The 19,880-nt window shown below is 37.4% G+C and overlaps 1 protein-coding gene across 2 annotated transcripts in view; it reads left to right on the plus strand.

Annotated features, from left to right (window-relative positions):
• LOC121328147 (neural cell adhesion molecule 2-like) overlaps positions 1–19,880 on the plus strand; it is a 279,149-nt gene that overhangs the window by 232,686 nt on the left and 26,583 nt on the right. For both annotated transcript variants that reach the window (XM_041272661.1, XM_041272662.1), the window contains exons 10-12: positions 71–258; positions 1,586–1,682; positions 12,628–12,801. In XM_041272661.1, the coding sequence (XP_041128595.1) occupies positions 71–258; positions 1,586–1,682; positions 12,628–12,801 (459 nt within the window). The remainder of the gene's footprint in view (positions 1–70; positions 259–1,585; positions 1,683–12,627; positions 12,802–19,880) is intronic.

Below are 19,880 nucleotides of genomic sequence, written 5' to 3' on the forward strand. Positions count from 1 at the left end.
TGGATCCAGTCTGTTACTGTGTTGAACCTTTACAAAAATTTAGCTTTACTTGTTTGTTAATTTTTTTCAGATGCACCAAAGTTTCGGTCCAATCAAACAATATATTATTCCTGGGAGGGGAACCCTATCAATGTCAGCTGTGATGTCATCGCCAACCCCCTGGCCTTCATTGAGTGGAGACGGAACAAGCAGGTCCTGAGAACTGAGAGCTCTGGCAATATCAGGATATACAGCACAGAGGGTCGAGCCCTCCTAGAGGTCAGCTGCACTCCATGAGTTAAATGAGCACATAAACAATATGGTGGGGACAACCACTGCTCTCCACAAGTTAAACTGTGCACATTAACAATATCGTGCTGATAACCTTTGTTTTTTGAGACACTTCCAAATTTACTTGACAAATTAGGAAAAATACTTATTTAAAATGCTGTATATCCCCTTTGGTCACACATTTTTTTTGAAATTTAAAACAATTTGTGAACTCTATGGCGTTTAAATCATTGCCTTGCAATAACTTAAAAAAAAAAAAAAACTCATACAGTGCTCCTCCTTTATAACGCTGTAGTCAGGAGCCACAGTTAATTGAGAGTGCTGTTTTTGTTCTGCCTTATAATGAGCATACTTGCTTCTAGGGTTATGGCATGATGGTGCAAATGGGAGCCATGACTGTACCCCCTTAACCTGTTCTGCAGTATAATTGGCTGCGTTATAAAGGGGGAGCACTGTATGTATTTTAAAATAGATACATAGATAGGAAGTTTAACATGGTGCAGTTATACACACAGTGACTGAAGACGATATACTTGTAAGAGCAGTGTTTCAGATTAATAGTTGTGGTGTGTGTGTGATTGTTACACTAAGTCCCATGATCTACAGGTCGGTAGCCTCTCTCCTAAATATTTGTGCTTGGTAATAACAAACAGGTGATTCAAGTAATTATTACTGTTAAAGTTTAGACAGGGCACCATGTTGTAGAAACAGTCAGGAGACCTGATCCATAGAAACACAGAATAGAAAAAGCTAAAACATAAAATATCTTATTCCTCACATGGCTCCAAAAATGTGTTCATCTATGCTTTATTGCATTGCATTTTACTTTAATGACATTTATTTTATATTAGAACATGGATAAGAAACTTTCCGTAAGCTACAATATCTCAATCAATAAATCTTCAATATTTATATAGTGCTTTTCACAAACATCACCCCAAAGCGCTTCGCATAGATAAAACATTGATAAATATTAAAAAGTAGCAACATGCAATACAAGTGAAGAATAATATACATACATATATTCACTCTGTATAATGGTATATCATTTTAAGATGTAAAAGCAGCAACAAGCAATTGGTGCTTGCCTTACAGATCTAGGTAGTTCATTCCATAGTTTAGGGGTGCTGAGTGCTCTTGGGAATAATAAGTAACCAGCTATCCTGTGATGAGAGTGAGCGTCTAGTGCATATGGAGTCAAAAGATTAATAGGCCATCTTCCTTTTCAGCTGTGTGACTATAAGAGAAAGGCTGCAATGAAGATCTCGAGAGCGATGTGCATATAGTGGTGTCCTTTTCCATTTTCTACCTGCAGATCACTCCAATGTCCGATAAGGATTTTGGCCAGTATGACTGCACAGCTGAAAACACCATAGGGAGGAGATCCCAGGAGTATATTCTGGCACAGGCTGGTGAGTGCCTTTCATTAAAGTTATAGTATAGTAACACACAGCCAATTCAAACATTTCCAAGTGCTTTTAGAAACAAGTGTGGGAACTTATGTATTGAATTTGTATTTTTTGCACGTTGATGAACAGGCAACAACAAGCATTTCTTTCAACCGTCTTAGCTAAAAGAAACAACAGAGGCAGTGACCTGGAGCCCTTTGCTTGACTGGCTCATTCCAGCTACCCCAGGTGCTGGTGCTTGATTGAATGGGCTATATATTGCTGCCATGGCTGATGTGCTCAATATATTGCTGTCATGGTCTAGGTGGAGTTTTTCCTTTGTAAGGTAGAGGCAGTGTAAATGCATATCTGAACATCATGTCAATTAGCTGCATTCTGCAATGCTTCACTTTAGCCTGATAGACAAGATGTATTTCAAGAAGTGGTCTGCCAACAATATCTGTGAGTGGTCCGAGGAGCTTGAACCCCCAGAACATGCACACCTACCATCCCCACACAGTCCCCCAATCTCAATCCAAATGTGGAACAAGATGAAGCATTGAATGGGTTAGCACTAACAGCACCAACTTCCTCACAACTGCAGCTATGGAGTCAGTCAAGTCAGTCAAATGAAAGCCAGTGACAGGTTGCAAACCACAGTTCGCAGGATATTGGCACCCCTGTCATAGATGAGAGGAGGATTTGCATAAACACAATTAGTGAAGAACAAAACGATCCTTGTGCGTCCAGTCAGAGGAACTAGCATAAGAGAGAAAAGAGCCTCGACAGGCACAAGACTAGAGTTAAATAGTCAAGAGCAAACAGTCCTGTTTTGCGATGGAAAGGTTAGGTGGAACAGTTGAAAAGAAGCTGGATTAATTTGGGGATACCATTTGCATAAATGGTAGTGAGAGGTTTGGAGTTGAGAAAAGAAAGGAGGTTAAATTTCTCCCTGCCAGGAAAACATGTGAGACTGTGGCTGGAGATCTAATTGAATAATTAGTAATTATTGATTAATTGGGCTCCAGCCACAGGGGATAAAAGCCAGGGGAGAGGCCCTGGCTGGGAGGGTGTTCTTTTGTTTGGGGAGTTTGCTTTTGTGTTGGAGAGTTTTGTCTTTGGAATAAGGGAGTGTCTTGCTTTAAATGACCTGGAACCTGACAGTTTACTTTGTAAGTTAATTTTGATTATTTCTGTTTGAATCTCTTTCTGTTGGCCCTTGTGCCTGTTTGATTATTTTGTGTTTTAAGTAAATAACTTTATTTTGACTTTACGTTGTCTCTGAGCCTCAGCCCTGTCATCCTGTCACAGACCTATTCTAATTTGCAAAGAAATTATTGTCTAGGGAGAAAAACTAAAAGCAACTAAATCTGAGTTGGAGAGATATCTCGAGGAAATGCACACAGATTAAAAAAGGCAGGAGCCTATGTGGATTCCTTCAGACATCCCACCTATCACTCCACCAGATTACCAAATGGATGACCGTTCACCTAAGTGCAAAGAAGTAGAGCAATCTATGAAGTCAAGGGCATCATCATCTCCTGGGCCTAATGGAGTTCCATGCAGAGTGTACACGAGTGCCCCTGGTGTTTTATGAATCCTGTGGAAATTAATGTGGAAAAACAGGTTGTACCAAGAGCATGGCGTCGAGTAGATGTGGTCATTAGACCCAAAGAAAAAGTTTCTACGAGTATCTGTCATTTTCTTCCTATTTCCCTGTTAAACGTGGAAGGCAAGATTTTCTACAGCATTGTTGCTCAGAGATTGTCAGTTTACCTATTTCAGAACTACTTCATTGACACTTTAGTGAAGAAAGCCGGTATTCCAGGTTTCCCAGGATGCTTGGAGCACATCAGTATGATCTGGCAGCAAATTAAATAGCTAAAAAGGAGAGAAAGGAGCTCCATGTGACATTCCTGGATTTAGCTAATGCATATGGTTCAGTACCACATGAACTTCTTTGAGCAGCATTTGATTTTTTCAGTGAACCAAGGACAATAACAAACTTAAAAGCCACAAAAGTGAAAGCCTACCTCGGAGATTTGCAATTTTGTTTTTCAACTTCAGAATTCACCACTACATGGTGTAAAGACAGTTTCCCAGGCCAAGCTGAGAGAGTGGACGAGATGGGAGAGTGTGGAACAACGCAAGGTCAGCTGGCGAGATTTATGGACAATGGAACAGAGCAGGATCAGTTTCATCATCAGGTCAACATATGATGTTCTGCCATCACCACATAACCTTAATCTATGGGTAAGAGAGGATCAGTGGTGTCCTTTGTGTTTGTTGCTAGCTAAATTGACATATTTTGACAAGATGTAAGGTAGGCCTTAGCCAAGGATGTTTTACTTGGAGTCATGACCAGGTGCTGTGATGTTTGGCCTTAGCATTGGAAGACAAGCGCAGCATGATCAACAGATTGCCACCAATGCCAGCAATTTATGACACACAAAGAACAACATTCCTCTGTCCAGGGGAGCAACCACCAAGAAAACGTATTAAAACCAAAACCCATCTCGGACAAGTGGAAGCTGCTAGAGCCTGGGAAATGCTGGCAGATGTTGGAGATGGCCACCACTAACCTTCAACCTCATATTCTCTTGTGGTATGGATCAGCATGCCTTGTTCAGCTGGTAGAGTTAACAGTGCCATGGGAGGATGCTGTAGATGAGGCGTATGAAAGGAAGAAACTTCAGTATTCTCAACTAGCTGCTGAAGCGGAACAGTGAGGATGGAGAGTCCAAGTTTACCCAGTGGAGGTGGGTTGTCGAGGATTTGTGGCACACTCCACAACCAGGTTTCTCAGAGACATCGGATTCAGTGGTTAAGAGTTGTGACGTATAGTGAATAACTTATCTGAAGCAGCAGAGAGGAGCAGCACAGTAAAAATAAAAATAAAAAAAAAAACCTTGATGTAAAAGAAGGTAAGTAAGCTGGGCTTAGCTGAGTGGGGGATGGAAGGGGTTGATGCTGGGACACCAGAATTACCATCGAGCCCTCTTAAGGTGTCGTGAGCTAGTCGACAAAACACCAAAGATGGAAGGTGCCCATTTGAAGACCCCAGAAAAGTACCCTACTTAGCTCAGTCCAGACTCTTGTCATGCTGATGCACTAGGGAGACTGCACCGTGATTGATCCCTGGGGCCAGCATTACACTTCAGCCATCAACACCAGGCAGAAGGATATCTGTATCATCAGATGGAAGGAAACACAGATGGATCACATTAGTTTACAGTAAAAGGACTTGTCTTAGTTGGTGCTTACCTTGGCAAGAGCCAAGTCCAATATCAGCATGAAGTTTTAACACCTACTCTCATGTAATGGAAATCATTTCACGCTGGTGGCTCTGCAGCCATTGAGGACCTGATCTCAATTTTTTAGTAATGTTTGGGAATCATAGAGATGATTTTTGTTTGACCTTGAGGCAGTTGCTAAAGATTAGTGACACCGCTCCAGATATGACTCATGAATCCAAGAGTTTGGAAGGTAATTACTGAAATGCCCAAAGGTGCAAAGAGTCAGCTAACTGGAACCAGAGTTTGTGAACAAAAAAACAAATCTTAAACTAACCTCTTTACAAAAACAAAAACCTTTTCTACTCCCATTGTGATCCTTAGGTGCTACATGGTTCACTAATTGCACCCAGCATTGCAAGAACAGCCCAGCTAATTGCCTACTCCTGGATTCTTCATGGTCATGACCCATTGATTTGAAATGTGGTCTATTCCAGTAGCAGCGTGCACCCTTCACCTGCAGCTCTTCATCTGGCTTACAGAGCAGAGTCGCTCCCCTCTGCTGATTAGTGATCTGCAATACGCTCATATAAAAGCATGTCAAATCACTCAACAGAGTTTGAAAACCAAAAAGCAGCAATAACATTGAGTTACGCCCATAAAATAATACAGTACCCATGACCTGTATTGAGATGGTAATAATGTTCTGTGATCAGTTTTTATCAGTTAAAAATACCGTGAAATTAGAATTAATGTTACCCCTCAATGTGAATGTTTCAGATTGCATGGTCAGTGTGAACATAGGATTTACATCTACTTAAACCTGAAGACTAAAATATGTTCTGCTGGCTGCGAGCCATGTCCCAGAATCTCAGAGTGATCAAAGTTAGACTGCATTGCAGTATGAAGAATAGTCCACTGGTTTCTATTCAAATTTTAAGTATTTATATAGACTAGATATCCTGAAGCTGCGGGCATCTTGTGGAATCTGCATTCTCATCTATTTATTGATGTCAGAAAGTTGAAGGCAATGCCTTCCTTTCTGGAAACACACCTAAGAGGCTTTTTTTTGACAACAACATTCAGGCATATCATACAATCTAATGTGAGCAGAACATGTGCCTGAGGCCCTAACTCATAACAATGCCACCACTCCAGCTTTGGAAGACAAACAATATGCAGAGTCTCCATATACTTCCTGTGCTCTGTTTTGTTTAAAAATAACTAAACAGACTAATTGACTATTTTTAACTTGGATCATGTGCTCATATTGCTATGTTATATAAGATGGACATAGGTGGAATCCAATGCATATGCAAATCCATCTGGGTCAAGACAACTTTAGAGATGCATGCACAGAAGGGGGTGCCATAATCATGGGGGAATTCAACTTCCCATGTTTCAGCTGGAACAACCCCACAGATAGTGGAGCAATAGCTTGAAATGGTGGAACTAAATTGCCAAAATGGTTTAATAGATCAATTAAAAAAATATTCAGTGAAAAAAGGCACTTTACAGAGCATTAAAAAAGGACCAAAAAGAAAGTACGCAGAAAGAGTACACAAACGCAAGTCAAAAAGGAAGTTAGAAAGGCCAAGAGAGAAATAGAAATGAACATTGCTAAGGGAGCTAAAACCAATTCCAAAATGTTTTTCCAATATTACAATAGCAAGCGAACATTCAAAGAGGAGATTAAATGTTTAAGAGATACAAATGGCAAAATCGTAGATGAAGAAAAAAAAATAGCAAATATATTAAATGATTACTTTTCACAAGTTTTTACAAAGGAAGATACTGACAACATGCCCCACATGTCATCCAGTTCCTATCCAGTTTTAAATAACTTTAGCATAATTGAGGCAGAAGTGTTAAAGGGACTAGGAGCTCTTAAAATAAACAAATCCCCTGGGCCGGATGAGATCCTCCCAGTAGTACTCAAAGAAATGAAAGAAGTAATTTACAAACCGCTAACCAAGATCATGCAACAGTCTCTTGACACAGGGGTTGTACCGACAGACTGGAAAATTGCAACCGTAATACCGATCCACAAAAAGGGAAACAAAACTGAACCAGGTAACTATAGACCAGTAAGCCTGACTTCTATTATATGCAAACTTATGGAAACTATAATAAGATCCAAAATGGAAAATTACCTATATGGTAACAGGGTCCTGGGAGACAGTCAACATGGTTTTAGGAAAGGGAGATCGTGTCTAACTAACTTGCTTGATTTTTTTGAGGATGCAACATCGATAATGGATAATTGCAAAGCATATGACATGGTTTATTTAGATTTCCAGAAAGCTTTTGACAAAGTCCCGCACAAAAGATTAATTCTCAAACTCAACGCAGTTGGGATTCAAGGAAACGCATGTACATGGATTAGGGAGTGGTTAACATGTAGAAAACAGAAAGTACTGATTAGAGGAAAAACCTCAGAATGGAGTGTGGTAACCAGTGGTGTACCACAGGGATCAGTATTAGGTCCTCTGCTATTCCTAATCTACATTAATGATTTAGATTCTGGTATAGTAAGCAAACTTGTTAAATTTGCAGACGACACAAAAGTAGGAGGAGTGGCAAACACTGTTGCAGCAGCAAAGGTCATTCAAAATGATCTAGACAGGATTCAGAACTGGGCAGACACATGGCAAATGACATTTAATAGAGAAAAGTGTAAGGTACTGCACGCAGGAAATAAAAAATGTACATTATAAATATCATATGGGAGATACTGAAATTGGAGAAGGAATCTATGAAAAAGACCTAGGAGTTTTTGTTAACTCAGAAATGTCTTCATCTAGACAATGTGGGGAAGCTATAAAAAAGGCTAACAAGATGCTTGGATACATTGTGAAAAGTGTTGAATTTAAATCAAGGGAAGTAATGTTAAAACTGTACAATGCACTAGTAAGACCTCATCTTGAATATTGTGTTCAGTTCTGGTAACCTCGCTATAAAAAAGATATTGCTGCTCTAGAAAGAGTGCAAAGAAGAGCAACCAGAATTATTCCGGGCTAAAAAGGCATGTCATATGCAGACAGGCTAAAAGAATTGAATCTGTTCAGTCTTGAACAAAGAAGACTACGTGGCGACCTAATTCAAGCATTCAGAATTCTAAAAGGTATTGACAGTGTCGACCCAAGGGACTTTTTCAGCCTGAAAAAAGAAACAAGGACCAGGGGTCACAAATGGAGTTTAGACAAAGGGGCATTCAGAACAGAAAATAGGAGGCACTTTTTTACACAGAGAATTGTGAGGGTCTGGAATCAACTCCCCAGTAATGTTGTTGAAGCTGCCACCCTGGGATCCTTCAAGAAGCTGCTTGATGAGATTTTTGGGATCAATAAGCTACTAACAACCAAATGAGCAAGATGGGCCGAATGGCCTCCTCTTGTTTGTAAACTTTCTTATGTTCTTCAGTGGCAAATGATTTTTTATTAACAGGATTTGTAAATGCCCCTATCAGGGAGAGCGCTTGCCTCTACCTAATATTCTCAGGTAACCAAGGTTGGGTGAATACTCACTGGTGTGCCGCAGACCTCCATGCTTGGACCCTTGTTGTTTCTTATCTACATCACTGACTTAGATCAGGGAACAATCAGAAAATGTGTCAAATTCACAGATGACACAAAGTTTGTGGGCGAGGTCAGCACGCTTTCCAGCCACCCTGGATATCTAAAATGATGCAGACCTCATATCGAGCTCGGAAGAAACTTAGAAATGTTGTGTCAACAAATCTAAAGTTTTAAAAAATACCGTGGGGTGTTAAGTAAGAAAAATACCTTGGGGTTGTAAACCTTGGGCTTTGTTGCAAACGATACTTCTCTAGAAACTGGATTTTCAAGATCTTTAGTTTACAGTAAGAGTGACTTAGCAACAGATACTTGAATAACCATCACTCCACATTATAGCAGTTAGCACATTATTTAAAAAAATGTTTTCTACCATGCTTGGAATAAGATGTTATGTTGTGCTTTGTAATCCAAACCCCAGCAATTGAATTGTGCTGAGTTTCAAATGTCGTCAGGACAGATACATGCATTAGAACCTAAACACAGGGGTGCAGATTTGGTCTTTTTACATATGAGTTTCTAATGTTGTCTTCACATATACATGCATTAGAACCTAAACACAGGAGTGCAGATTGATCTTTTTACATGTGAGTTTCTAATGTTGTCATGACAGATACATGCATTAGAACCTAAACACAGGGGTGAAGATTGGTCTTTTTAATGCTGTCTTTACATATGAGTTTATGATGGTAATGCTGCATCATAAATGTCATACATTCAATTAGGTTTATAATACATCTTTGTTTTTGCATATATTAGACAGAATATCAGAAGGCACAACCTAAAAATCTCTCTTTAAGATCGTATGACACTAATGAAATAATATTTCACACATTTCAGAATATAAATACATGTTGCATAATTTGTATTTAAAATAACATACAATGCATTTTAAGACCACTATGTAAAATTATAATTAAAATGTATTTCAATATGGATATATATACTGTATATAAGGATACATTTGGATTTAAACTCAAGCTAATACAAGGAATAGCAAATCTGCTAAACATTATCTTAACATTAAATCATATTTCAGTATTTACTCCTTCTTTATTATTCTATTAATACCCCTATTACATTCTGTCAAACAAGCAAAACATTTCAAAAAGTACTGGGGGAGATATATGCTTATGTTTTATTTAATTGCTCAGTGTCACTGGTAGGAATAAGTGTGCTCAGTATGCTATAAATAAATTATGAAGGGGTTTATTTGGCAAACAGTTATGATGATTTTATAATTTTTCAGAATGAGAGACACAGAGGACACAGCTGAATATTGAGTAAAGAAAAAAAGAGGATAAAAGGTTACCAATCCACATTGTTGCTGCTGAATAGCTGGGGTCCTCGAGAGCCAATTAGACAGAGTTCAGGGGCCATTTCTAATTGCAAACTCTCTATGTTTATGAAAAAAAAAAAGAATAGCCATCATAACTCTGGAACAATGAATACCCTTGGAGAAACTGTACAGTTCCTGGGCTTGATATGAAATCCAAGCCAGTCATGTGGAAGCATAAATTATTTATTTTTAAACTGCAATAAATTAATATTGCCATGTCAGTAAACATATATAGTAGAGATTGTATATAAAAGATGTTTTGTGGCAATACATCCTGATAGCAGAACAACATTGCATGCAAATAAAGGTGCATGTTGACAATGGCAGACTGCTAAACTCTAAGGGTTTCACACTGTAAAGTAACCTAAGTACAATAACACAGTGCACTGTGTTAGCAAAAGACTGAAAACAAAATGCCTGCATGTATCAGATACTCGATAATCCTCTGCTATGTCAGGTAGAAATCACATTACTGGCATCTCAAATGTAACCCTCAATGTATCCATGTGCTATCCAGTTATGACAGTTGTGATTTAAAGATATTTACATGAGGGTCGATCTATCTCAGTTTCATATGTATGTACTGTATTTTCACTAACTGAAAAAAAGCATGACTTCAACCTGCTTATCAGTACACACATGCTTCATGCATAGTGCAAAACATGTGGGTGGATATGTATGAGAAAGGAGTGGACAAAACAACAATAACAAGCACTTTTATTCATTGAAGATGTGCTAATCAAATCTAACAGAGGCCTCAGCTATTCCATACCTTTCCTTCTCTCTCGTTGCTTCCCTTTGACCACAACCATCCTCTTTTCTTTATTTGACAGAAGCAGTTTAACCAGAGATTAGATAAACTAAGTGGGTGCCTCAAAACAGTTCTTGCTAAACACATCACTTGTGTTCCCAAGCTACTTAGTGAGCCTTAACAAATGTGATTCTTGAAATTATGTCTTTTAAATAAATGCTGAGTGCTGAGCCTTTATATCTTAACAAAATGGAATCTGCCTAAAGGCACTAGTGTTTCTCCTTGGTTTATTCTGGGTTTTAAAGAAAGGAACTATGTTATGGAGTTGTTGCTTTGATTTCTTTAGTCCCCAAGGCCTGAAACTGATAAAAGAAGATGTTTGTTTGAATAGGGGGAATTGAGAATGTTGATGATAAGTAACACACACTAACGATGTGTCAGTGCCTCACTTATTTGTGTATGTGTGCAGGCCTAAAGTACATCTACATTGGAATGTAAAAAAATCACTTCTTTTATGTCTTTACACATCCATGAAGGCAGGACTTGACAATAACTTTCCATTTAAAGATGTTCAATATTTCCACAGATATCATGAATATTGAAGGTAATATACAACATTTGTTTTATTAATGTTTTGCTTTATAATAACTGTGTACATGTGCCACTTTTTCAAGAGCATTTTAAAGGCATTATGTGTAAATATAACACAGTACATATATTTCAATTGCTAGCACTGCTGTACTACCAGTACAGTAATATATTCTTATCCTGAAATATAGAGCTACAGACAAATGTTACTTTCACCTTGTTCTTCTTGTTTACAAACTTTTAAATTACTCGCCAACCTCGTTACTCTGAAACAAAGAACATCACAATGATGGATACTGCAAGGGGTATGTTTTATTATTTCTTCAGAACCAATTTACTTGAAACAGAATCCTAGACTCAGGTTATCAATCAGTGGAAGTGCTTTAACTTGACAAAAATAATTAGTTCAGGAAATAACGGATTATCTCAAAGTAAAAACATAACAACATAAGTGTATTTATGAACAAGATGAGGCACTTCAGCCTATCAATGCAGTTATAGTTCCTACAAGCTGAATGGACTCAAACCTTTTTCAAGACAGGTCTTAAAAGAATTCTAATGGTTCTGCCTCAATAACCTGACTAGGTAACTCATTCCATCCCCTGAGCACGCTCTGTCAAGAAGTGTCACCTACCTGAGTCTGTCTCCACTTAATTCAGAGTATGAACTTTGTCAGTGGCTTTTAAGATGATAAACTCTTCAATCAAGACCCCCCCCCCCCCCAATGTAAGAATCTATCCAGAACCACATTTGGTGAATGTTTCCTGAGCTGGTTTGGATTATGCATTGGGGAAGGCATTGACGAGTGTATCCTTCCAGCATCCCAAGCAAGGAGTCGTTGTTTCCACAGGATGTTGCCAGACAGTTAAGGATGTGTGGTGGGATGGTTCTGGGTTCCTAGAAACAGTTACCGTCTGGAAGGCCAATGTGCCAATCAGCCGTGCCGTCACTATCATGCCTGCTTTAAGCTCCACAAATGATTATTATTATTTAACTGCACTGTCAATCAGTGGTGCATCCACATGCTCATGTGCCTGATGTACTGTGCTCCTAATGAACTGTCCAGATCCTGCCCTGTGCTCTGTGTGTCTGGGCAGTAATGCTGCTGATACTAATAGTTTTCTGTCCACAGATGTGAGACTGCATTCAGTATTGATTATTGAGTACAAATAGGTTAAAACATTGGTAACACTTTAAATTTGTTCTCTAGTCACTGTGTATTTAGATAGTAGTTACATAGTAAATACATGTGTATTACACATGCTTGCAATGTTATTATGCATAGTTACAATGTGCTTAACATGTAAATCTTTTTGCATGATATAAGTTAGTACACAATTATATCAGAAAAGGCTTAGGGTTAGGTTTAGAGTTAGGGTTAGATATAGAGTTATGGTTAGAGTTACAGTATATAATGGCCTCCTCTTGTTGGTAAATGTTCTTGTACTTTCATGTTGTGTAAAACATTGTGTTTCCTTTGCAGATGTGCCCTCAAACCCCTATGCTGTGAGGCTGAGCTCAGTGTCCCAGGCAATGGCGACAATCTCCTTCACAAAGCCAGACTCGCATGGTGGCGTCCCCATCAACTACTACCAGGTGGACTTCAAGGAGAGCGTCTCCGAAGACTGGAAAATAGTGCGATCTCACGGGATTCTGAGTAAGTCCAGACAGAGGGAGATTAACATTGTCTGTCACAGCCACAAATAGACAAGCTGGGTTCCATACCCAACTTGAACAAAAGAGTAATGTCAGTGTATTTATACATCTTTTTAATGTTTTATTTTGATGATCTGATGCTAATGTAAAGTTATTGCATTATTGTGTTTTATGTACAAATGCTTCTAGTTACTAGTGCAGTTAGGTAGGATGATACAGATTGAAGCTAAACCTCTGCAGATGAACAGGGAGATGGATGTCCCAATAAAAGGTGACAGGTCAGAATGGTTTGTACTGCATTTCATTTTGTGAAAACCTCAATGGATTGATCAAGTTAACATGTGCCCACCCTCAACATGCAATGCTTTCATGTTTACTAAGCATACAGTTCCTGTAATTCCAGCAGTAAGGCTTCCCTGGTTTTGAAGTAATCCAAGCTGAGAAGTGGTGCTGATTAAGGAAAATAGAAAGACCTGTAACAGATCTTAGCATTTTATTTTTTACTTTTACGTGAAACACCACAGGTGGCAGGACGACTTCCAACAGTACATACGTGGTGGGGATCCCGAATGGACCATTGGCACAATACACTGTATGCCGCTTCATGCAGCTCTTTAGGGTTAATCTATGCATGGCTAAATAGTCTTGTCCTTGTATGAAAGATAGGCCACTTGGCAACTGGCAAGCAATAGTCGATTAATGCTAAACGGCCTGCTATGAATATGTATGAGCACTTTGCTTTGAGGTCAAGTGACATTGATTAAAGTAATGCTATATCGCAGTGGGATGGTTGTGTATAAGTGGCTGTTCAAAACTGCATTTTTACAGGAGTAGAATTATTGACTGTTGTTAAAACTGTTCAAATTATAAAACACCTTATTTAATGGTTACAGCTTGGAGAGGAGATACTTTGTGAATCTACATCCAGAATTACTTTTTAAAACAAGAAAGGCATGCATTGCATCTAAATCCACTGTATAGATATTTGGCTGTACTGGGTACCATGCTTTCCAATGCTTAACAGCTTTTACTATATCATGATTCATTATGCTTTATCATGCCTGTCTGCTGCTTTCTAAACTAACACTATACACTTTTTTCATGATTATTCCTGTTTTTATTATGCATGGTTATGTTTAGACTTGCTGCTTTTCAATATTTATCGGTAGAGCTCGTTAAACGTTGAATTCCCCAAAAATATGAGTTTGATTTAAATAAATTTAGATAGGATAAACGTTGGTAGAATCACTTGCTATTTTTTAAAAATTTTCTGACCAAAAATAACACTGTGTAACAAACTATTTTTTTTTTTTTTTTTTGTTCCTGGGTAGTAAGTGTTATTTACTAATTGCTTACAGTTTTTTCTAATTACAGTATAATCGTAAATCTTGAAAAACTACTCACTCCTAAATCTTTTGTAGTCATTTTTGTATTACTTTAGTATAAATACATGTTAATTTGGATTCATATGTTGTTTTTTTCTGACTTTATGTGAACAAAAAGACACAAAAGCGCTCAAATATTTTGAAATTTACCTGTCCTGGTCACAAAAGCAAAGTTTGTGGGGAATAATAGACATTTTCTATACTTTTGAGGCATAAGCAATTAGGAAATAACACTTACTACCCAGGAACAAAAATTGTGTTACATAGTGTAATCATTTAGAAATCATCTCTAGTTTTTGTAGTTTTTATACTTGTTCTCTGTCCCATTTCTGTTCCCCTTTGAATGGCTGGGGGTCGCTGTCAATCATCTCAGTGGTCTGCTGGTACTGTAGTATCACTGCCAGTCATTTCACCTTGTTGTGAAAGATCTCATTGACCTAAGCAGATCTAGAATGCTTTCATTTGTTTAAATGACTGTCAATCATCAAGACCTGCACCGACTGTGCACTTTCATTTGCCAGCTACAGCGTCTGTCGTTCAAAGCACCTATTTTGAAATTAGCAGGTTAAGGTGTAGGTAAGCCTTTGCTATAGGTATACAGTGACAGTTACTAGTTTGATTTGAAAATGGGACGGAAGAGGAAAACACTTCATGAATATTGTGCACAATACCCTGACCAACGGCTGAAGTCTCCATGACAGGACGAAGCGGGTCTGTCTGCCTTACCTTCCAGTGACTCTGTCCAGCTGTGCTGAAGCAGGAGAGGGGGGTGCTCAGACTCCAAATAATAAGTGAAAGTTAGTTCTGTTCAACTATCTTATGTTTTTTTCTGTGCATATTATTTTTAATTTATAGGAGGCTGTGTGGTCTAGTGGTTATAGAAAACAAGCTTGTAACCAGGAGGTCTCGTTCAAATCCCAGCTCAGAAACTGACTGATTGTGTGACCCTGAGCAAGTCACTTCACCTCCTCTGAGATGTTGTATAAGTGAACCTGCAGCTGATGCATAGTTCACACACCCTAGTCTCGTATCTTGTAAAGCGCTTTGTGATGGTGATCCACTATGAAAGATGCTATATATAAAAATAAAGATTATTATTATTATTATTATTATTATTATTATTATTATTATTATTATTATTATTATTATTATGCTATCAAAGTCTGTGTAATACACTTTTATATGTTGCATTTTCTACGGTTTATTTCAGTCCATTCTTAAATTAGTGTAGGATCTTTTTCTTTACAAGGTGACAAAACATTATTTCAATTAGAATGATGGTAGCCATGGTTTTGTTGCATGTTGAATATGATAAAGGGGTTTTGCTAAATGAGATGTTTCTCAATGACATAAAGGTCGATTTCACTCATTCTCTACTTGAATTAAAAAATAAAGATTGAAAAAAGGTAAATTCTTTCTAAAATTAACATCGAAATGAATCGTCGATTTGGAAAAGAAAATGGAACAGTAGCAAGCCTAGTTATGTTTGAAGACATTTCAATATGCTTTTTACGTGAGGTTCTGATGGTTTACAGGACTTTACTGTGCTCTTCTCTATACTTTACTAGTCTTTGATGTGATTTTGCATGTATCATCTTTAAATTCAAAAGAATGTTTGGAGAGAGATTTGCATCTCATGTAACTTTCACAGTTTGCTTCTTTGAAAATGCTGTTTTTATGTATAAATACTTAATTGTTCTGTTACAATCTTTTTGAACATATGGGCTGCATAATTGCTAGTAATTAGCCTTTAGCAAACCTCTTTACTTTAATATGCATTATTTAAGTGCAAAGTACTCATCTGCCTATTTCACAGCGTAGCAGAAATTTAAGGGCCTCACTGAGAAAAGAACCAATCAATTAAACAAACCAATCAGTGCCAACTATAACAATAATAGGAAAAGCCATATGTCCAAATAATTGCACAAAAAAGAATGTAATGTTGTGGACAAGAATTTGGTTGATTTAAATATTCATTCGTGTACAGTTTAAGTCTAAAGTACCCTGTCATTCAACATTCACATTATCTAGGCCACGCCACAGATCCAGTATAGTGCGTAGTGGCTTAAAGCCTTTGCACCTACTGAATACATCCAGATGCTTAGTAATAGTAACACATCAGCATCTTGTGATCAGAGGAACTGGGTAAAGATGTAAAGTATCAACATCATATTCAAACAAGAATTTGAAATGTGTAAAAAAAACTTTGTTTTAAGTTTGGCTGAGATCCTCCTGTCCAAGGGCTAGTGAATGTGTTTGAGTAAACTTCACGGAACAGGGTGTCCTTACATTCATAACAATGAACGTATTTAGACAAACATTGTGTTAATGAGGTAGCTTTTAGTGTTTTGTTTTTTCTAACTATATCAACAACATGATGCAGCTATATTAAGCAGAGCACCACAAGTGCTGAGTGCTGAGTGCGAAGTGGTAACAGCTGTCAAAAGTGATGGGAAGTTAATAAAGGAATGTAAGTGCTAATTCATGCGGTTGATACAGTGCTCAGTTTGAGTCCTCTGCTGTAACTAGACTATCCACTAGGAAGACCACTGAACCTGAAAGACACTAGATTAAAAAACCCGTGGGGAGGAACTGTAGCTGAAAGCAATGAAATAAAGCTTGTACATTGCTTGACAGAGTTTCCTGGAGTGCTTTCTATGGCAAGCCAAATTATCTTTTAAAGATATCTTAAATTGATTTACAGATATCTGTAAATTGATCTTTAAATGAGATATCTAAAATGCATTTTAATTTAAAGATATCTGAAATTAAATTTAAGAGTACACACACAGCTTCTGCTGCTAAAACGGCTACGAGGTTTAGCTGCCAAAAAAAAGGGACCAGCAGACTGAGGCAAGTGAAGGTTACAGAATTATTCAGACCACCAAAACCTTAGCTGGAGCACTGTGTGCTTTAACAGACTATTTATCAGGTTGCACAAAATGTCAGTTTATCAGTGGAGATGATTATTGGTTGTTAGTTGCATTGAAAATGTATTCTAACCTTTGGTTACTTAGTAAAGCCCGGCCACACAGCGTTTGACAGGCTGCACAAAACGTGACAATAATTGAGTTTGTTAGATAATATGAAGAGAGATAATTTCTCAATGAAGCAACGATGCATCGCGAGTGGTTTTTGAAAAATCGTGATAATAATCACTGTATGATATTAAACGAGGTGATATAAAACGAGTTCATCTGCACTTGTGTATGTTAACTTTATTCTATACATTATTAAGCTCCAGTGATTGTTATTAATACCCATTCGATTATCCATACGATTATGAAAGCAAGTATCGGTCCCAATTAGTTTGGATAATTGACTCACTACTGAATCTTGAAATGGCTTCCTTTTCATTAGAGATATCTAAATCATTTAGAGATATCTCAAAATAACTTCCTGTTCATTTGGATATGGACAGGAAGTCAATTCAAAGCATTTTCACAGGAAGTCATTAAGAGGTATCTTCACATGATTTAGAGATATCTTTAAAACACTCATTTTAAGATAACTCTAAATGACAGTTTGTTTTATATATTATTTAAAGATATCTATAAATCAATTTGAGATATATTTATTTCATTTTTAGATATCTCTAATTGATTTAAAGATATTTTAAAATGAATTTCAGATATCTTAAAATGCACAATTCAGGATATCTTAAAATGCAACTTGAGATATCTCTAAATGATAATGTGGCTTGCCATGTCTGACAGGGCATCTTAGCTCATTATAAGTTCACATAGAAAGTGTTTCATTACCCGATTCGGAGCAAGGTGAATGAGGAGCCTGCAGACCAGTTTAAAACAACAGTGTTGACCCCGGTTTGATAGCCACTTTTACTCTAGATAATACATGTCTGTTTCCTTTGCATGTGCAATGGTAAAGAGTTTCTTAGAAACAGTGCTTTCGGCATTAACCAGAATAACACTGTCAGTAAGAGTTTGATTGCCTTGGTAGCCCACTGTGCTACACCTGTTTGTGAAACACCACCACCCCTTACCGTCATACATTTCTCCCCAAGGAGCATGAAAACAGAGCTCTAACTTTCAAGGGTAAAAATACTCATCAATACAAGAACAAACCTTCAATGTATAATGTCAGAGCTAAATTGCTTTTTTCAGGAAGTACAAGAATCAGTGTATCAATAATGATAATAATAATAAGACTGGAGCATCATGCATTGTATATCTGTTAGATAAATGATAGGCTTGTGTAGCTCTATCAAAACCACTACACTGAACACAAGCATGGAAGCAATTTCACCAGAGTTTATACTAAACATTAAAAATGATTATTGGGTGCAGACATTTTGTAAATTCCCCTGTGTTCTTCTTGTCTGTTTGTGGCTGGATCTGTTTTATCTAACACCAGATGTCTGTATGTTTTGCTATTCTTATTGAGGCAACTCATCAGAATTGTACAACAGAATAAAAAAATTTAAAAAAAAGACTTTGTAGGGAGAAATAGTGTTTAGATACCCAATTAAAGCTGATTAATTCATTATCACGTGTAATGGTTTAACTCAGTTAACACTCTTAATTACAAACTTCTCCCAAACTAGGTCAAGATCGCAAAGGTAACAATTGCACAATAAAACATGCAGCACTGTTATATCTTTTATGAATGTTATGAAAAATGTGTAAACAGTGCAAAAGTGAAAAAGAAGGTTAATATCAAAACACCATAAATCAGTATATTAATCTCAGTAAGCAATAATAGTCAGGTAATATCTCAGCTTCAGTGTAAATATAAATGACATGTGAAAGCAATCATTCATTACTTGTGTCTGTTCTGTAAGAAGAGGCTACTGGCCTCTCAGAAAGATGGTGGATGATTTTTACTTGTGTTATGATAAAAACAACAACAAAGATGCTATCATTCATCTCCTATGAATACAGTTTTATAATCCTGCTACTGGAGCACCATCAACGGGCCAGGTGGTGTGCAGTGTTGCTTTCTCTCTAAAACTGTACCAACAGTGAGTTAGTAAAAGAAAGAACTCTGTACAAACTCAAATTTTAAAAGGACCAGAAATTCCAGTTGCACAAAGATAGTGATCATTTATTCAAAGTTGTTAAAAAGAGAGATTATTTGCATGATAAATAATGGTCTAAGAGACTGCAATACCCAGTAATATTGAATAGGAATGCTATGATATTAAAGAGATAATTAATTAAATACTAAGACAATGTAAATGCTATGAATAGCACTTTAAGTGAGGCTGTCTGCAGACAGTATATGACTGTGCTTTGTATTTTCACAAATGCTTCATTCACATTGCAATTGGATATTTAAAGAGAGGCTTACATGTCCCTAACTATTTCATATAAAATCCATAAATAGGCTTTGGACCCGGTCTCTTACTAAAAATCTCGAAATGTACAAGAGATTTCTGGAGAGTCAGTAAAGAAATGACATTTCATCATCTGTTTGCTCTTAAAAGTTACAGTTACTAGACACCCTCCTCTCTGTACCCTGCTTCTGGGTCCAGGTACCCCCCCCCCCTTCTCTTTGCATAAAACAAAACAAATAAGTAACATCTGCAAGCATGGCAAACCTTTTTTAAAGGTCAATGTGTTTAAATATCTTGTCGAAACAGAACAGATGTGTTTTAATCACTGGTAATGTCCCCATTGATACAGTGTACAGTGTGATTATCTAACCATCAGGGTTTTTTCATTTTTGGAAGGAA

This window comes from Polyodon spathula, chromosome 15, assembly GCF_017654505.1.
Source record: "Polyodon spathula isolate WHYD16114869_AA chromosome 15, ASM1765450v1, whole genome shotgun sequence".
In the NCBI taxonomy this organism is placed as follows: domain Eukaryota; kingdom Metazoa; phylum Chordata; class Actinopteri; order Acipenseriformes; family Polyodontidae; genus Polyodon; species Polyodon spathula.